Source organism: Ranitomeya variabilis, chromosome 2, assembly GCF_051348905.1.
Source record: "Ranitomeya variabilis isolate aRanVar5 chromosome 2, aRanVar5.hap1, whole genome shotgun sequence".
Taxonomy (NCBI): domain Eukaryota; kingdom Metazoa; phylum Chordata; class Amphibia; order Anura; family Dendrobatidae; genus Ranitomeya; species Ranitomeya variabilis.
This window is the reverse complement of record NC_135233.1, coordinates 238,880,233-238,900,817: the sequence shown is the minus strand read 5'-3', so window position 1 is coordinate 238,900,817 and position 20,585 is coordinate 238,880,233. Positions and strand designations below refer to the sequence as shown.

The 20,585-nt window shown below is 47.8% G+C and overlaps 1 protein-coding gene across 1 annotated transcript in view; it reads right to left on the bottom strand.

Moving 5' to 3' along the window:
• LOC143805221 (ficolin-2-like) overlaps positions 1 to 20,364 on the bottom strand; it is a 53,257-nt gene extending 32,893 nt beyond the window's left edge. Inside the window, exon 1 of the mRNA XM_077284221.1 lies at positions 19,989 to 20,364. Coding sequence (XP_077140336.1) covers positions 19,989 to 19,998 — 10 coding nt within the window. The 5' untranslated portion in view covers positions 19,999 to 20,364. The remainder of the gene's footprint in view (positions 1 to 19,988) is intronic.
• Positions 20,365 to 20,585: the final 221 nt, after the last annotated feature.

The following is a 20,585-nucleotide window of genomic DNA, read 5'->3' as shown; positions in this document are numbered from 1 at the left end:
TCCCCACTTCTCAACTTTGGTAGCTCCCTTGGTAGCCCTCACCAAGAAGGGAGCGAATCCCAAATTGTGGTCTGAGGAGGTCTCAAAGGCCTTCACTTCAATAAAGTCTCATTTTGCTAGCGCTCCCATCTTACATCGTCCCGATGTGGATAAGCCATTCATTATGGAGGTGGATGCCTCATCCATTGGTGCTGGAGCAGTCCTCTTTCAAAAGGATGCTCAAGGTCGGAAGCATCCTTGCTTCTTCTTCTCCAAGACCTTCACACCAGCGGCGAGGAACTATTCCATTGGGGATAGGGAGTTGCTAGCAATGAAGTTGGCCTTTTCAGAGTGGAGACATCTTTTGGAGGGAGCTCGGTTCCCTTTCCAAGTCTTCACGGACCACAAAAATTTGGTCTATTTACGTACAGCTCAGCGGCTGAATTCTCGTCAGGCCAGATGGTCCTTGTTCTTCTCCCGGTTCCACTTCACTCTCCATTATCTCGCCGGGGAGAAGAACATTCATGCTGACGCCCTCTGTCGCTCCGTTGTGTCATCCGAGGAGGAGGAAGGGGAGCCTCGGCTTATTGTCCCTTCTGAGAGCCTGAGAACCGTAGCTCCGGTCTCGCTAGAGTCTGTGCCTCCGGGCAAGACCTTTGTTCCCATTAATTTGCGACCGGAGGTTCTCTCTTGGGCTCATTCGTCCAGAGTGGGTGTTCACTTTGGGACAAAGAGGACATCTGAGTTGCTGGCGAGAACGTACTGGTGGCCACATATGGCTCGTGACGTCAGAGACTATGTTCAGGCGTGTGTCTCCTGCGCCAAAAATAAGTCTTCTCGACAACGGCCAGCTGGATTATTATATCCCCTGCCGGTGGCAGACAGGCCCTGGGAGATGGTCGGGATGGACTTTGTGGTGGGTTTGCCCAAGTCTCGTGGCTGTACCGTCATTTGGGTTATCACTGATCATTTTTCTAAAGTGGTGCACTTGGCGCCGCTTCCTCAGTACCTTCTGCACGGGCCTTGGCAGCGTTGTTTATAAAACATATCTTCCGCCTACACGGTATGCCGGACAAAATTGTCAGTGACCGGGGTCCCCAGTTTGCATCTCGGTTCTGGAGAGAGCTTTGTCATATTCTCAGTACTGAGTTAAATCTCTCTTCTGCCTATCATCCCCAGACAAATGGGTTGGTAGAGAGAGCCAACCAGACCTTGGTCACATATCTGCGAAATTTTGTCTCAGCCAGGCAGGACGACTGGGCATCTTTGCTATCATGGGCAGAGTTTGCTCTGAACAACGCTGTAGCCGACTCCACTGGACAGACACCATTCCTCCTTAACTATGGCCAGCATCCGCGGGTACCTGTGCCCATGCCCATGTCTTCCACCGATTCCAGGGTGGCAGACTGGGCTGTGGAGGCACGGGACATTTGGGACCGCACTCAGGATGCTATTCGGGCTTCCAAGGAGAGAATGAGGTCCTCTGCTGATGCACATCGGCGCTCCGCTCCGACCTTTGCTCCTGGCGACTTAGTGCGGCTCTCCGCCCGTAACATCAGGCTGCGAGTTGAGTCCACTAAGTTTACACCTCGCTACTTGGGCCCTTTCAAGGTCCTCTAACAGGTTAACCCTGTGGTCTACCGGTTAGCCCTTCTGCCTCGCCTAGGTATCACCGACACCTTTCGTGTGTCCCTTTTGAAGCCCGTATACATGTCCCGGTTTTCCGAGTCATCTGCTGGGACATCGGGTTCGTCTACGGACGATTACGAGGTGAAAGCAATTCTGGGGTGCAAGGTGGTACGTGGCAAAAAATTTTATCTGGTGGATTGGAAGGGCTGTGGTCCTGAGAGCCTGCTGAGCACATTCGGGCTCCGCAGCTCATTGTAATATTAGGGGTCGAGTTCCCGCTTCTGCACAGGGGGAAATCTCGGGCCGTTTCTGCTGCGGTCTCCCATTTTTCTTCTGCCGCAGTGGAGCCTGCTCAGCGGAGACGTCGGTCCCAGCGTCTTGCTCGGTCTCACTCTGTGCTGAGGATTGCTGTGGCTTTCCCAGCTTCTGCCATTAAAGCCAGTGCTGGGTAGCGACGAGCTGACGCTTTTGGGACTAAGTCCTGCTTTTACCCTTCTGAGCATGCCCAGGGTGAGATCTCCCGTTGGAGATCGAGGGTCACATGCTCAGATACTGCAGCGGATCCCATTGGTCCTCCAGGAAGGTCCTGAAGGTGCTGAACTTCTGTGGCAGCTTCCTATTGGTCCTTTTAGGAAGGTCCTGTACATGCTGCAGCTATATAAGGTTCGCATGACCGCACGGCCATGCGCTAGTGTACAATTGTATACGTGTGTTTGTTGATGAGTGCAAGTCGTCCCTATCCCTATTGTATGACTGCTCGCGTATGGTGTATGGCTGCTATCTAGCGCCCGACTAGACTCACAAGTGTTACACATGAAACAGCGTCCATTGCTGTGACCGCCAGTGCGGCGCCACGCGCCAGTAGAGCGCTTCCTAACCCACATCTGGGTGTTTAGTGGTGTCTGCCAATACGGCACAGCTCGCACTCTTGTGCTTCAAGCTATTATTACTTGTTACCTCTTACACCCAGTAGCGGTGTCACGCGCAAGTAGTCTGTACGGACTCTAATCCCGTGTCTTGGGACTGAGTTCGGTGCCTCCTTGCTTACGCTTTTTGTGCGGTACCGCGACCCTGTGACGTAACAGGGTTCGCGTCCACCGCCATATAGCGCTGCCATTTACTAGCAGCAGGTTCTCACCTGCACGGTGGACCCCGGACTGCGAACGCACCTATATTATCTCACCTTTTACTTGGTGCGTTCCGCCAGTCCTAACAGTAATGATGTGCAAATGTATGAAAATAGTTATCGATTGCAGTCTTCCCGGGTTTCTTGCTTCATTCCAGGTTTCTTCTGGCCTATGTGACCTGCAAACATTATAACTGGCTTACATGTGTGTAAGAGTGGTGGACTGTGTTATTGTATTCCTACCCCTGAAGACCTCAATCGTGCTGTGCTGTATATTATAATATGAATAGTGTCATGCGTTGTCAGATATATTTTGTCATGCATAGTGTGGAACAGGTATAGGTTAAGATTTAGGACATAAGGTAGTGAATAGTGATGAACGAATATACTAGTTGCTCGGGTTTTCCCGAGCACGCTCGGGTGATTGCAGCGCCCCCACTGCCGCAGGGCCGAGGGGTACCCGGTACCGGGCCTCTGGGTCTCTTTGCTCTGGGGTTGTCACGGTGGCTAGGCCCGGTCCGTGACCCTGCCGAGGGGCGCCTCAGTAGTAGGTGTGGGTGGTGGTGGTAGTGCGGTACAGTGCCGGACGCAGTAAATAACGAGGACACCAGGTTGCAGTCTCTTTACCTCTTTACTGAAGGCTTCAGGATCCTCAGTCCAGAATACGGTTAACCAGGCTGCGCAAGTCCGGCCGGTCCGATGGCACCTCCAGAGTTCCCTTTGCAGGTGGAAATCTGTGCCTACCTTCTAGCGCTTGTGTGTTGCGGTCCTCCCCTGCTGTGCTTATGGGATAGTCCCCACAACTGTTGTGTCTGTTTCTCGTGTTCCCTCACAACTGGATTCTGATGTTCTTCTTCGTCCCCCAGATGATATGGCTAGGACGCACCTGTATGACGGGTAGGCTCGGAGCTCTTCCTGGACCCTAGTGTCGCCCTTCTCCTAGTGTGCCCCCTATGTCTTCGTAGGTGATTGGTGTGAGACAGCCCGCCTATAGCTGACTGTCCTGCCGTAGGTTTGAAGTATTGCTTGGAGCTTAGTACTTCCTCGGCGTTCCGGCCACCGGCTACGCGCCTCAGTAGGATGTTGCCTCGATCTTACAGCACGACTCCTACTGGTGTTTCTCCTTGTTGCGTTGATCTCGTTTCTCACTCAGCACAATAAACCTCGCTTCTTGTCCTTTCTTAGGGTACCGCCGCGATCAAGTGCAGGCGCGGTCCCGTAACGTTCTCTCTGTTCGCTAGGCCTCTGTCAGGATCCCACCCCTGACAGGGACCCCCCTGAGTCTCTCCCCGCAACACCCTCTGCCACAGGGTGTTGCCTGTTCGATTCCCAGTCAGCTTCTCACTAACTTCCTATCCAACCCCCAGTTTTACCAGATTGTGAGGCGTGGCCTAATACATAGCACCCTTAGCTCCCCCTGGAGGCCAGACTGTGAAGTGTATTGGTGTCTGTGATACCTGGTCAGGTGAACTCCTTCAGTGCCATCAGACGTACCATAGCCCCCCTTAGCGGCGGAGCATCAGTACTGAAACGACCAGGACTCTGGGGCGCTGCATGATCTCCAAGTATTTGTAACTGCTCAGAGATTTAGTTTTTGTTGATACAGCTGCATGATTTACGGCTGCTAGCCAGCCTGAGTACATGTGGGGGTTGTCTGGTTGCTAGGAAATCCCCACATGTATTCAAGCTGTCTATCAGCTGTAAATTGTGCAGCTGCGGCAACAAAAACTAAATCTCTGAGCACTTTATTATTATTATTATTATTATTATTTATTGTTATAGCGCCATTTATTCCATGGCGCTTTACAAGTGAGGAGGGGTATACATAATAAAAACAAGTACAATAATCTTGAACAATACAAGTCATAACTGGTACAGTAGGAGAGAGGACCCTGCCCGTGAAGGCTCACAATCTACAAGCACTTACAAATACTCGGAGATCACCAGAGCGTGCTCGGGAAAACCCGAGTAACGAGTATACTCGCTCATCACTAGTAGTGAAACAAAGTTCAGGACTAGCCCATAGTGAGAGGGGCAAGCCCCAGTAAAATAAGGACTGCTTCTTGATATTTAATCAGATAGGGAAATAGAGTAACCAAGGACAAGTTCAAGTTGCATTGGGCAAGCATCACTGTTAGGGGCAGTGTGAAGCCTTACTGGAATCCCTTGCGAACATTCCACCAACGTCCGAAGCTCAAGACTCGGTACAGGTACTATGAAGAGTGTCTTATCCTCTGGCGTGCAGGAGACAATGAACATGAAATCGCGTGAAGTCTCGGGTGGACTGCGAGCCTGGACAGGAAATCCCTGGGATACAGGAATAGTTCAGGAGGAAAGGATAGTAATGCTGAAGACGTACTTGTGACGACACAGCATTTAATCTTAATTAACCAGACGTCTATTTTCAGTAAGCTAGGAGTAATAGACTTATCTACATTTCACTCAAATTCACTTTTGAATTTGTGTGTTTATTTCTTCGGCTGGTCAAGAAACTGATATGTTTACTCTTCGTGTAGGTTAAATTGATATTTGTAAATTGATTAAGGCCTGCAGTTTATTGTACTGTTATATTTTCAAAACAGGTATGCAGGGTCACTGAACAATGAGATCCGCGGCGATTTTGATGCTGCGGGTCCGCAGCAGTTTCCATAGCGTTTACATTAACATGTAAACCCTATGGAAACCGCAAACCGCAGTGCACATGCTGCGGGAAAAGCAGCGCAGAAACGCAGCGGTTTAAAACCCGCAGCATGTCACTTCTTTGTGCAGAATCGCTGCGATTCTGCACCCATAGAAATGCATTGAACCGCTTACTTCCCGCATGGGGCTGTGCCCACGTTGCGGGAAGTAAGCGGCTAATGTGCGGTTGCTACCCGGGGTGGAGGAGAGGAGACTCTCCTCCAGGCCCTGGGAAGCATAAATAGTGTAAAAAAAAAAAAGAATTAAAATAAAAAATGATGCTATACTCACCTCTCAGCGCTGCACGCGGCCGCCCGGTCTCAGTTGCTGTGCGAGCAGGACCTGTGGTGACGTCGCGGTCACATGACCGTGATGACGCCGCGGTCACATGACCGTGACGTCACGAAGGTCCTTCTCGGCACAGCATCTTTGGAACCGGTGCGCCGCGTGCAGCGTCGAGGAGATTCGGACATCAGAGGGTGAGTATAACCAATTTTTATTATTTTTAACATTACTATTGATGCTGCATATTGCTGCATATGCAGCATCAATAGTATAGGAGTAATCCCGCAGCGGAAACCGCGGAACAAACCGCGATAAATCTGCAGGGATAACCGCAGCGGATTTGCCCTGCAGATTTATCAATTCCGCTGCGGGAGAACCCGCAGAGGGACGCCGCAAAATGTGAACGTGGCCTGACAGTTGCTGATATGTTGATTACACATAATACCAGGCCATGCAATTTGTTGACTTGCAAACATTGAAGGATAAACTAAATAATCAAACAGTGCACGTTAATGTCATCGCCCCTTCCACTTGACCTGTGAATAATGGCTTAAAGAACAGTTGTGAACTATAAGAAGGGGATATGCCTCTGTAACAATATACATCCAGACATTCAAGAGGTCCAGAGATCCAAAGAACCAGAGACTCATTGCAAAACCACAGCCAGGAACAATCTCCAGGATAGCTGCTAGATCATGGCTCCTTCACGATGGACCCAGATTTGACATTCTACAGGATGCCAGCTTAGGGGACCATGACCCCGGATGAAAGAATACAGAACTGCTACATTGACCATCACTGAACCCATGGATAAGTTTGGAGTAGACAGGATTCGGATCCACTGGTCACCTTAGCCCCTTGGATACATTTGGGAAAGCCGAGATTGTGATCCACCAGGCTCCATGGAGATGTTCGGAGAAGCCAAGTTGTGACCTCCGGTCACCTGACCTTGTACCATAATGGACTGTAATTTTTCTAAGCTTGTCAATACCTTCATTCTGTGCGTACCACAGGTGTGGGTAGTTGGCCCTGGAAGCTCTGAAGTCACAGCTGTTCTTACCCAGGCGAGTCAGCTGAAGGGTGAAACTCTAATTTTTCACCATCTTGGGTATTTTGCTGAGACTGTTCTATGTGTTATTTGCCAGTTTTGTGGTTCAATAAAGTATTACCTCACTGTTTTACTAGCTCACCCTGCTCCCCGGATTACTTCTGATAGTGAAGACACGGGGCCACCCACCTTAGCTCCTGAATCCACCCTCACTCTGTACCTGTCCCCCTCCCAAGGAAGAGAGGAGTAGTGGTGTATCATAGTACACCAACTAGCCTAACAAGATAATACAAACAGGGATAAAGGAAAATACCAATCATACAAATATACTCACACCAGGGAGTGGAGGATGGGGAAAAACTAAGGTAGGAGAAGTAAGGGAATTATCACATGCTCAAAACCTTGCAACAGTCTCAGATAAATCCACCGAACACCTTCTCAAACAACAACCACAAACCAACATCTAAAACCATGCAGCATAAGCTAGTTCTGGCAATGAGTGCTTGCCATGCCCAAAATATATAGGAGAGGGGAGTGGCTAACAGCGAACAGCTGAGATCATTAATGCAGGAAAGCAGGAAAGTTTGCAAAAATTCTCAACTGAGCAGATTAACCGAGGCACTGCTAAAAGAAACCTGCACCGTTTAATATGAAGGTGAAGTGCTTCTAAACAGACGCTTTTTTGTCTATATGCTTGTGTTTTTCCCCATATAAGGTACGGCCAGCACCTCTCAGTCCTCTGTTACAGCATTCTGGAGTGCTGCATATATGTCCCCAACTCTCTATGCAAGGCACAAAAAATACCTTTTATTACACCCTCCTATGGTGCAGTCCGATCCGATAGGCGTATCTCGGTACTCTTCTTACAACCACCATCCTCCTTCCCTGCTTCGTGTGGATGACACGTCCTACATCATCACTATGTCCCCCATTGCGCTCCTGCTCTGGCGTAACTTCTCTCTGCCTATATGTTTGTGCTAATTTACCGTAGAACTGCTCCTATACATTACCCAATTTGGACGCGGTAATTTTCTGAATTTTCTCTTCAGTATTTATTTTGTGATATTACACATCCCATTGCTGAGGGTACTAATTTGTTTACTTATATGGGGTAAACCTGGTGACAAGTTCCCTTTAACATATTTGTGTGAACCTGCCCCTCCATCTTGGAGTATGTCACATAGAAATTCATGCGTATTGTGTGTAGCAGAACCCAACGGGAGCAGAATCATGCCAAATATGTAAAAGGTCTGTAGCATGTATAGGGAACCTGTCAGTAGATCTATGCTGCCCAAACCACGGGTGGCAGGAATCGCAGCCTGGCTACACAATTGCCGGCAAGTATACTATTCTCTGACTTGCTCCAATGTTTCAGAGAAAATAACCATTAAAGATACTTTACTTCTCCCAGCTCCACTGCAGGTTAGTGACGGCTCTCCACATGTACACATGAGGAACAGACCTGTCAATCACCAGCTGCAGTGCTGGGAAGAGCCAGCCAGGGGCGGTGCCAGACTAGAGTCATCTCCCCCTATGGTCCAAAAATCTTCACAGTATATTTTCACTAAAACCCTAGAGCACTTCAGAGAAAAACATACCTGGCTGCATTTCAAGCAGCTGGGCTCTGATTCATGCTGCCCGCAGTTTGGGCAGAATTAGTTACCTGACAGGTTTCTGTTATGACGTGGTGGTTAAGAGGCCTCACTGATATGACTTGGTGGCTAAAACGCAACATGGAACGAGCTCTGAGGAGGTGGTAACTCTACTGACCGCAGTCCCTAATCCTAACAACAACACTAGTAATAGCCGTGGGATGTTCCTGACTCTCCCTAGACACCTCTTCACAGCCTAAGAACTAACTACCCCTAAAGTAGGAAATAGAAAGCTATCTTGCCTGAGAGAAAACCCCAAAAGGAAAGATAGCCCCCCACAAATATTGACTGTGAGTGGAGAGGGAAATGACGTACACAGAAATGAAATCAGATTTCAGCAAAGGAGGCAAATACTAAACTTGATAGACAGAGAGAAAAGGATACTGTGCGGTCAGTATTAAAAACTACAAAATCCACGCAGAGTTTACAAAAATGAACTCCACACCGAGTCACGGTGTGGAGGGGCAAATCTGCTTCCCCAGAGCTTCCAGCTAGCCTGAATATGACATAGTGACAAGCTGGACAAAAAGAGACATATTTGCAGAGCAATAGAATCCAAAGAAAATGGACAAACAAGAACTAGCAAAAACTTATCTTTTGCTGACAAGGACAGGCCATATGAGAAATCCAAGGAGAGAACAAAATCCAACCTAAGACATTGACAGCTGGCATGAACTAAAGCCCAGAGCAGGTTTAAATAACAAACCCAGGCAAGGCGATCAGTGAAGGCAGCTGCTACAGCTACCTAAAGGAGCAGCAGTTCCACTCGAAACCACCAGAGGGAGCCCAAGGGCAGAACTCACAAAAATACCATTAGCAACCACAGGAGGGAGCTCCAGAACGGAATTCACAACAGGTTTCCTTTAAAGTTTAAGGAATCCCTCCATAGGCTAAGTTCACACTAGTTGTTGTCACGCTCACGCCCTGACTGGTGGGCATGAGCTCGGGGGTTTGTGGCGTGACTATGACAGTTGCCTGGGTTTTCACTGGAGCCTCTGATGGTGAGGTCAGGCTTGTGCAGCAGGCAGCTGCCAGGTGCTACTCCAGAGTGGTGTCTGGCTGTGGCTGCTGATCCCACTTGGGAGACAGGAACACCAGGATTGGTGCGGGCATCAGGCAGGACTGGCAGATGAGCAAGGCTGAAACTCAGACGAGTAGACTGGCATGGCTGAGACATGGCTGGCAGAGACACGGTAGAGAACACACGGCTGGCAGGCACGGCACAGAACACAGGGCTGGCAGGCATGGCACAGAACACTGGGCTGGCAGGCACGGCACAGAACACTGGGCTGGCAGGCACGGCACAGAACACTGGGCTGGCAGGGATGGCAGGTGTTATGGTTCTCAATGGCAAGAGAACATAGCCCAGCAAACATAAGTACTAGCTCTTGGAAGGATGGAAACTAAACTGACCATGAACTAAACCTGCCGCACAACTAACAGTAGCCGGGTAGCGTTGCCTACGTTTTTTATCCCTAGACGCCCAGCGCCGGCCGGAGGACTAACTAATCCTGGCAGAGGAAAATATAGTCCTGGCTCACCTCTAGAGAAATTTCCCTGATAGGCAGACAGAGGCCCCCACATATATTGGCAGTGATTTTAGATGAAATGACAAACGTAGTATGAAAATAGGTTTAGCAAAATTGAGGTCCGCTTACTAGATAGCAGGAAGACAGAAAGAGCACTTTCATGGTCAGCTGAAAACCCTATCAAAATACCATCCTGAAATTACTTTAAGACTCTAGTATTAACTCATAACATCAGAGTGGCAATTTCAGATCACAAGAGCTTTCCAGACACAGAAACGAAACTACAGCTGTGAACTGGAACAAAATGCAAAAACAAACGAGGACTAAAGTCCAACTTATCTGGGAGTTGTCTAGCAGCAGGAACATGCACAGAAAGGCTTCTGATTACAATGTTGACCGGCATGGAAGTGACAGAGGAGCAAGGTTAAATAGCGACTCCCACATCCTGATGGAAGCAGGTGAACAGAGGGGATGATGCACACCAGTTCAATTCCACCAGTGGCCACCGGGGGAGCCCAAAATCCAATTTCACAACAGTACCCCCCCCTCAAGGAGGGGGCACCGAACCCTCACCAGAACCACCAGGGCGATCAGGATGAGCCCTATGAAAGGCACGGACCAGATCGGAGGCATGAACATCAGAGGCAGTCACCCAAGAATTATCCTCCTGACCGTATCCCTTCCATTTGACCAGATACTGGAGTTTCCGTCTGGAAACACGGGAGTCCAAGATTTTTTCCACAACGTACTCCAACTCGCCCTCAACCAACACCGGAGCAGGAGGCTCAACGGAAGGCACAACCGGTACCTCATACCTGCGCAACAATGACCGATGAAAAACATTATGAATAGAAAAAGATGCCGGGAGGTCCAAACGGAAGGACACAGGGTTAAGAATCTCCAATATCTTGTACGGGCCGATGAACCGAGGCTTAAACTTAGGAGAAGAAACCCTCATAGGGACAAAACGAGAAGACAACCACACCAAGTCCCCAACACAAAGCCGAGGACCAACCCGACGCCGGCGGTTGGCAAAAAGCTGAGTCTTCTCCTGGGACAACTTCAAATTGTCCACTACCTGCCCCCAAATCTGATGCAACCTCTCCACCACAGCATCCACTCCAGGACAATCCGAAGATTCCACCTGACCAGAAGAAAATCGAGGATGAAACCCCGAATTACAGAAAAAAGGAGACACCAAGGTGGCAGAGCTGGCCCGATTATTGAGGGCAAACTCCGCTAAAGGCAAAAAAGCAACCCAATCATCCTGATCTGCAGACACAAAACACCTCAAATATGTCTCCAAGGTCTGATTCGTCCGCTCGGTCTGGCCATTAGTCTGAGGATGGAAAGCAGACGAGAAAGACAAATCTATGCCCATCCTAGCACAGAATGCTCGCCAAAATCTAGACACGAATTGGGTTCCTCTGTCAGAAACGATATTCTCCGGAATACCATGCAAACGGACCACATTTTGAAAAAACAGAGGAACCAACTCGGAAGAAGAAGGCAACTTAGGCAGGGGAACCAAATGGACCATCTTAGAGAAACGGTCACACACCACCCAGATGACAGACATCTTCTGAGAAACAGGAAGATCCGAAATAAAATCCATCGAGATGTGCGTCCAGGGCCTCTTCGGGATAGGCAAGGGCAACAACAATCCACTAGCCCGAGAACAACAAGGCTTGGCCCGAGCACAAACGTCACAAGACTGCACAAAGCCTCGCACATCTCGAGACAGGGAAGGCCACCAGAAGGACCTTGCCACCAAATCCCTGGTACCAAAGATTCCAGGATGACCTGTCAACGCAGAAGAATGAACCTCAGAAATGACTTTACTGGTCCAATCATCAGGAACAAACAGTCTACCAGGTGGGCAACGATCAGGTCTATCCGCCTGAAACTCCTGCAAGGCCCGCCGCAGGTCTGGAGAAACGGCAGACAATATCACTCCATCCTTAAGGATACCTGTAGGTTCAGAGTTACCAGGGGAGTCAGGCTCAAAACTCCTAGAAAGGGCATCCGCCTTAACATTCTTAGAACCCGGCAGGTAGGACACCACAAAATTAAACCGAGAGAAAAACAACGACCAGCGCGCCTGTCTAGGATTCAGGCGTCTGGCGGACTCAAGATAAATTAGATTTTTGTGGTCAGTCAATACCACCACCTGATGTCTAGCCCCCTCAAGCCAATGACGCCACTCCTCAAAAGCCCACTTCATGGCCAAAAGCTCCCGATTCCCAACATCATAATTCCGCTCGGCGGGCGAAAATTTACGCGAGAAAAAGGCACAAGGTCTCATCACGGAACAATCGGAACTTCTCTGCGACAAAACTGCCCCAGCTCCGATTTCAGAAGCGTCGACCTCAACCTGAAAAGGAAGAGCAACATCAGGCTGACGCAACACAGGGGCGGAAGAAAAGCGGCGCTTAAGCTCCCGAAAGGCCTCCACAGCAGCAGGGGACCAATCAGCAACATCAGCACCCTTCTTAGTCAAATCAGTCAATGGTTTAACAACATCAGAAAAACCAGCAATAAATCGACGATAAAAGTTAGCAAAGCCCAAAAATTTCTGAAGACTCTTAAGAGAAGAGGGTTGCGTCCAATCACAAATAGCCTGAACCTTGACAGGATCCATCTCGATGGAAGAGGGGGAAAAAATATATCCCAAAAAGGAAATCTTTTGAACCCCAAAAACGCACTTAGAACCCTTCACACACAAGGAATTAGACCGCAAAACCTGAAAAACCCTCCTGACCTGCTGGACATGAGAGTCCCAGTCATCCGAAAAAATCAAAATATCATCCAGATACACAATCATAAATTTATCCAAATAATCACGGAAAATGTCATGCATAAAGGACTGAAAGACTGAAGGGGCATTTGAAAGACCAAAAGGCATCACCAAATACTCAAAGTGGCCCTCGGGCGTATTAAATGCGGTCTTCCACTTATCCCCCTGCTTAATTCGCACCAAATTATACGCCCCACGGAGATCTATCTTAGAGAACCACTTGGCCCCCTTTATGCGAGCAAACAAATCAGTCAGCAGTGGCAACGGATATTGATATTTAACCGTGATTTTATTCAAAAGCCGATAATCAATACACGGTCTCAAAGAGCCATCTTTCTTAGCCACAAAGAAAAAACCGGCTCCTAAGGGAGATGACGAAGGACGAATATGTCCCTTTTCCAAGGACTCCTTTATATATTCTCGCATAGCAGCATGTTCAGGCACAGACAGATTAAATAAACGACCCTTAGGGTATTTACTACCCGGAATCAAATCTATGGCACAATCGCACTCCCGGTGCGGAGGTAATGAACCAAGCTTAGGTTCTTCAAAAACGTCACGATATTCAGTCAAGAATTCAGGAATCTCAGAGGGAATAGATGATGAAATGGAACCCACAGGTACGTCCCCATGCGTCCCCTTACATCCCCAGCTTAACACAGACATAGCTTTCCAGTCAAGGACTGGGTTATGAGATTGCAGCCATGGCAATCCAAGCACCAACACATCATGTAGGTTATACAGCACAAGAAAGCGAATAATCTCCTGATGATCCGGATTAATCCGCATAGTTACTTGTGTCCAGTATTGTGGTTTATTACTAGCCAATGGGGTGGAGTCAATCCCCTTCAGGGGTATAGGAGTTTCAAGAGGCTCCAAATCATACCCACAGCGTTTGGCCAAGGACCAATCCATAAGACTCAAAGCGGCGCCAGAGTCGACATAGGCATCCGCGGTAATAGATGATAAAGAACAAATCAGGGTCACAGATAGAATAAACTTAGACTGTAAAGTGCCAATTGAAACAGACTTATCAAGCTTCTTAGTACGCTTAGAGCATGCTGATATAACATGAGTTGAATCACCGCAATAGAAGCACAACCCATTTTTTCGTCTTAAATTCTGCCGTTCACTTCTGGACAGAATTCTATCACATTGCATATTCTCTGGCGTCTTCTCAGTAGACACCGCCAAATGGTGCACAGGTTTGCGCTCCCGCAGACGCCTATCGATCTGGATAGCCATTGTCATGGACTCATTCAGACCCGCAGGCACAGGGAACCCCACCATAACATCCTTAATGGCATCAGAGAGACCCTCTCTGAAATTCGCCGCCAGGGCGCACTCATTCCACTGAGTAAGCACAGCCCATTTGCGGAATTTCTGGCAGTATATTTCAGCTTCGTCTTGCCCCTGAGATAGGGACATCAAGGCCTTTTCCGCCTGAAGCTCTAACTGAGGTTCCTCATAAAGCAACCCCAAGGCCAGAAAAAACGCATCCACATTGAGCAACGCAGGATCCCCTGGAGCCAATGCAAAAGCCCAATCCTGAGGGTCACCCCGGAGCAAGGAAATCACAATCCTGACCTGCTGAGCAGGATCTCCAGCAGAGCGAGATTTCAGGGACAAAAACAACTTGCAATTATTTTTGAAATTTTGAAAGCAAGATCTATTCCCCGAGAAAAATTCAGGCAAAGGAATTCTAGGTTCAGATATAGGAACATGAACAACAAACTCTTGTAAATTTTGAACTTTCGTGGTGAGATTATTCAAACCTGCAGCTAAACTCTGAATATCCATTTTAAACAGGTGAACACAGAGCCATTCCAGGATTAGAAGGAGAGAGAGAGAGAGAGAAAGGCTGCAATATAGGCAGACTTGCAAGAGATTCAATTACAAGCACACTCAGAACTGAAGGGGAAAAAAAAAAAAAAAAAAAAAAATCTTCAGCAGACTTCTCTTTTCTCTCCTTTCTCTGTCAATTAATTTAACCCTTTTTTGGCCGGTCAAACTGTTATGGTTCTCAATGGCAAGAGAACATAGCCCAGCAAACATAAGTACTAGCTCTTGGAAGGATGGAAACTAAACTGACCATGAACTAAACCTGCCGCACAACTAACAGTAGCCGGGTAGCGTTGCCTACGTTTTTTATCCCTAGACGCCCAGCGCCGGCCGGAGGACTAACTAATCCTGGCAGAGGAAAATATAGTCCTGGCTCACCTCTAGAGAAATTTCCCCGATAGGCAGACAGAGGCCCCCACATATATTGGCGGTGATTTTAGATGAAATGACAAACGTAGTATGAAAATAGGTTTAGCAAAATTTAGGTCCGCTTACTAGATAGCAGGAAGACAGAAAGAGCACTTTCATGGTCAGCTGAAAACCCTATCAAAATACCATCCTGAAATTACTTTAAGACTCTAGTATTAACTCATAACATCAGAGTGGCAATTTCAGATCACAAGAGCTTTCCAGACACAGAAACGAAACTACAGCTGTGAACTGGAACAAAATGCAAAAACAAACGAGGACTAAAGTCCAACTTATCTGGGAGTTGTCTAGCAGCAGGAACATGCACAGAAAGGCTTCTGATTACAATGTTGACCGGCATGGAAGTGACAGAGGAGCAAGGTTAAATAGCGACTCCCACATCCTGATGGAAGCAGGTGAACAGAGGGGATGATGCACACCAGTTCAATTCCACCAGTGGCCACCGGGGGAGCCCAAAATCCAATTTCACAACAGGCAGGGCAGGAACACAGGACTGGTTGGTGTGGTGTATGAAGGAACAGGTAGGGACCTGTTCACACTGGAGGTGCAGGTACAGATATGTAGTATGGAGGAACAGGTTGGGACCTGTTCACACAGGAGGTGCAGGTACTGATATGTAGTATGGAGGAACAGGTTGGGACCTGTTCACACAGGAGGAGAACCGCAAGGCTGCGGATAGGAGCGGTAGAGCAGCAAGAGATATCGCAGCAATAAAAGCTAAGCAGAGCGGAGCCACAAGGAATGTGGAGAGGAGCTGCAGCAAGAGGTTTCTGTAGCAGCAAAGCAGAGCAGAACCACAAGGAATGCGGAGAGGAGCTGCAGCAAGAGATTACTGCAGCAGCAGAAGATAAGCAGAGTAGAAGGGAGCAGAACTGTAGGAGTAAAGCCACAAAGGTACAGAGCAGGCAGAGCCGCAAGAGTGCGGAGTGTAAGCAGACTGAGAACACGAGGAAAGACACAGCAGGGAAGGAAGCCACAGAAAAGGAGACCGAGATAAGACTAAGTTCAGACAAGGAAATGGAACAAGACAAGAAACAAGGACAAAGACACAGGGACCAGGATATTCTGCCTCCTGGAGGGCGGACAACAAGATCAAGGCAATAACACAGAGAAAAGCCTCCAGAGAGGGAGTAACTCAGAGCAAGGCCTGGCAAACTCAGAAGCAAAACACAAACTGAGCTAACACATTGCACAGGCCCAGTCCACTGGGTGGAGCTGCACTAAATACTGGAGGCCTCTTAGTAATTGGTCAGGAACAGATTAGACAGGTGCACCTGATTTCTATAAGAACCAGACAGTTCAGGCGCCGGCCCCCTATGCACACAGCCAGGAAGCATGCAGAGAGCAGAGACACAGAACATGGAGCTGGCATAAAACAGAAACCACATCATGGCCTGGAGCAGTGGGTAAGATAGTGTGAGAGATGAGAGGCCATGCCGTGATGCCAGCAGAGTTGTTACAGTTGTTTTTGCTGCATTTTTTTCTCTACAAAACCATGCACAGCACAAAATACTGATGAATAAAAAAACAATTTGTGTGCATGAGATTTCTGAAATCTCTTAGGCTTTGCTGGTACTGTGCTACGCAGTTGAAAATTAGCACTAAAAAAATGCAGCCTTCTGTGAACTTAGTCTCATTGTGCAGCTCTGTGTCCTCTGTGGGTTCCTCTGTCAAGTATAGGGTTGAGAGTCACAGAAGCATTCTGAATGCCATTATTCTGTCCTTTACTAGGAACAGAACAGTGGAATTCATGTCAGGCACGGATCTATTACATGGCAGGCCCTGCGGGCTTACAATGGGGTCCATTATGGTTCTGTTAGGTTAGCCGTCATTAACAGTGCAGCAGTAAAATATACAAAATCTGCATGGAGCCTCCTAATAAAGGCATCTTACCTAATGGCAGCTCTGGAGTAGATCTGAGCCTAGGTGTATAGCGACTCCCCATTATCACTATACCCCCCATGCCTTTATAGACATACTGGCATATACCATACCGCTCACAGACTCCCCGTTTGTTTCATTATATGTCAGCAGACTGCACCATTTGTTTTACAATAACCCATTGTATTGGTCTGAAAAGAAAGAAAAAAAAGAAGCAATTTTTCAGCTGTTTTCTGAGTTACAGCTAAAAGTCGATCCAGCAGGATGGAGAAGTAGAAGTCCTTACCTTCTATTTTTCTATCCTTTTATATACACTTTTGACTTTGGCTCAAAAAAGGCAACAAAAAATGCACATGTACATACAACCAAAAAGGAAATGGTTTTGGGGAGAGTGGCCTATAAAAAAAAGGGTAGAGTGCCTGGTCATAAAAAATGTGGGCCGTCTGTGACTTTTGATTCAATTGTCAGGAATTAAAATTGGAGCCAAGGTTAACAATCCCGCACTGCCAGACGTTACAGAACGGCAGGTTTGGGGGGCTGCCTACTTTGAAAAAACAGAAACTGCACTGATAATGCTAGTCCTATCTGACTAGTATCTGAGTTTAGAAGGGTTCAATTACATTTGGTGACATTATGGTCATGTTACCAAAGGGCCAGGAGAGAGATTGATGAGTTCGCTACACTTTCCTGTGTATATAGTGTAGGAAATGTGTATATGGTATAGATTATGTATATATAGTGTAGATGCTGTGTGTGTATATTGTAGACCGAGCCAATATACCACAAGTGTGTGGTAGTAGCAGTAGCTCTTTTGAGGTAATTTGCAAACTTTTTGGAGTCCATCATTCTACAGTAGGGTAGATTATTCAACAAAAACATGCAAGACAGTTGACAATCTTCCCAGGAGTGGATGTCCAAGAAAATTTACCCCAAGGTCAGACCATACAATGCTCAAAGAAATTGCAAAAACCCAAGAGCTGCAGCTCAGACTCTAAAGGCTTTAGTTAGCATAATATAGCTTTGCAAAGTTGTATCTGAACAAACTACAAGACCTCTGGAACAATGTCCTTGGGACAGACAAAACAAAAGTGGAGATGTTTGGCCATAACACCCTGATCAGCACAACAAGTCATACCATGGAGGTGGAGGGGGGATGATTTAGGCATGTTTTGCAGCCACAGGATTGAATCACCTTGCAGTTATTGGGGCAACCATGAACCCCTCTAGAGTTAAGGTACCGTCACATTAAGCGACGCTGCAGCGATATAGACAACAATGCTGATCGCTGCAGCGTCGCTGTTTCGTCGTTGTGTGGTCGCTGGAGAGCTGTCACACAGACAGCTCTCCAGCAAACAACGATGCCGAAGTCCCCGGGTAACCAGGGTAAACATCGGGTTACTAAGCGCAGGGCCGCGCTTAGTAACCCGATGTTTACCTTGGTTACCAGTGTAAATGTAAAAAAACCCAAACACTACATACTTACATTCCGGTGTCTGTCGCGTTCCCCGGCGTCCGCTTCCCTGCACTGTGTAAGCGCCGGCCGTAAAGCAGAGCGGTGACGTCACCGCTGTGCTCTACTTTACGGCCGGCCGGCGCTGACACAGTGCAGGGAAGCGGACGCTGGGGGACGCGACAGACACCGGAATGTGAGTATGTAGTGTTTGTTTTTTTTTTTACATTTACAATGGTAACCAGGGTAAATATCGGGTTACTAAGCGCGGCCCTGCGTTTAGTAACCTGATGTTTACCCTGGTTACCAGTGAAGACATCGCTGAATCAGCGTCACACATGCCGACTCAGCGATGTCAGCGGGTGATCCAGCGACGAAATAAGGTGCTGGCCTTCTAGCTCCGACCAACGATGTCACAGCAGGATCCTGATCGCTGCTGCGTGTCAAACACAAAGATATCGCTATCCAGGACGCTGCAACGTCACGGATCGCTATCGTTATCGTTGTTAAAGGGACACTGTCACCTGAATTTGGAGGGAACAATCTTTAGCCATAGAGGCGGGGTTTTCGGGTGTTTGATGCACCCTTTCCTTACCCACTGGCTGCATGCTGGCCGCAATATTGGATTGAAGTTCATTTTCTGTCCTCCGGAGTACACGCCAGCACAAGGCAATATTACCTTGTGCAGGCGTGTACTACGGAGGACAGAGAATGAACTTCAATCCAATATTGCAGCCAGCATGCAGCCGGCGGGTAAGGAAAGGGTGCATCAAACACCTGAAAACCCCGCCTCTATGGCTAAAGATTGTTCCCTCCAAATTCAGGTGACAGTGTCCCTTTAAGTTGTTCAGTGTGAAGGTACCTTTAAACATGAGGCCATCTATCCAAAATCTAAAGCTTGACTGAAACTGGGTAATAAAACAGGACAATGAACCCAAGCAAAACCACAAATCCGCATGAGAAAGGCTGAAAAATAAATAAATCAAGATGTTGAAATGAGTGAGTCACTGTCCAGTCCTCAATCCAGTAGAAATGTTGTGGCGAGACCTTACGCTATCGGTGCTGAAACGACGGCCCACAATTCTTAAAGAACTTAAGCAGTGTGGTAACGAAGAGTCGACCAAAATTCCTCCAGAACGATGTGCGGCACTGATAAAGTCATTCTGAAAATGATCACTGCAAGTAATTACTGCTAAAAAATACTTCTGCAAGCTACGGTACTTAATTTTTCACACCAATTCTTATGCATTTTGGCCTACTTTTTGAAGTATAAATAATGACACGGTGTAATTTTTCATAAATAATAGTCATGTGTTGTTCATTTGAGCTTGGATTGTCTTAAGATTTAGAATTTCTAAAGGACAAGATTTTTTTTGTTCTTTTTTCACTATGTCTTGATACGTTAAACCATTGGATTCAAAGAGGGTGTACATACTTTTTCTCATGACTGTTTGTCTCCATCGTTATTAATTAAATTACTGAATTCATTGCTATGAACAACTATCGGAAACGTTAGAAAGTTGCAAACAGAACATACTAGTAAAGAACAATGCAATCTGGGGTGGGAGACCATTATATAACAGGGGGTTTTACCAGTTACCAAAACATATCAGCCATTCGTACACCATAGTGAAGGTCTGCACGAGGAACAGTGATCATTACCGCTGCCCATGAAGACCTGCTGGCTCGCCGCGCTCTGTGCTGCTCTCAGTAATGCTGACGACTCATGTCCAGGTAGGTGAATCAGCCACAATAGGGTCCGGGTGGATCAGCGTCCTCTGCGCCCCCATTTCTCTTCCTCTGGGGATCGCCATTACAGCTCCTCACCCTCTCCTTAAGGCCCCGTCTCACATAGCGATTTACCAACGATCACGACCAGCGATACGACCTGGCCGTGATCGTTGGTAAGTCGTTGTGTGGTCGCTGGGGAGCTGTCACACAGACCGCTCTCTCCAGCAACCAACGATCAGGGGAACGACTTCGGCATCGTTGAAACTGTCTTCAACGATGCCGAAGTCCCCCTGCAGCACCCGGGTAACCAGGGTAAACATCGGGTTACTAAGCGCAGGGCCGCGCTTAGTAACCCGATGTTTACCCTGGTTACCAAAAAAAACAAACAGTACATACTCGCCATCTGATGCCCGTCAGGTCCCTTGCCATCTGCTTCCTGCTCTGACTGAGCCGCCGTACAGTGAGAGCAGAGCGCAGCGGTGACGTCACTGCTGTGCTGCGCTCTCACTGTACGGCGGCACTCAGAGC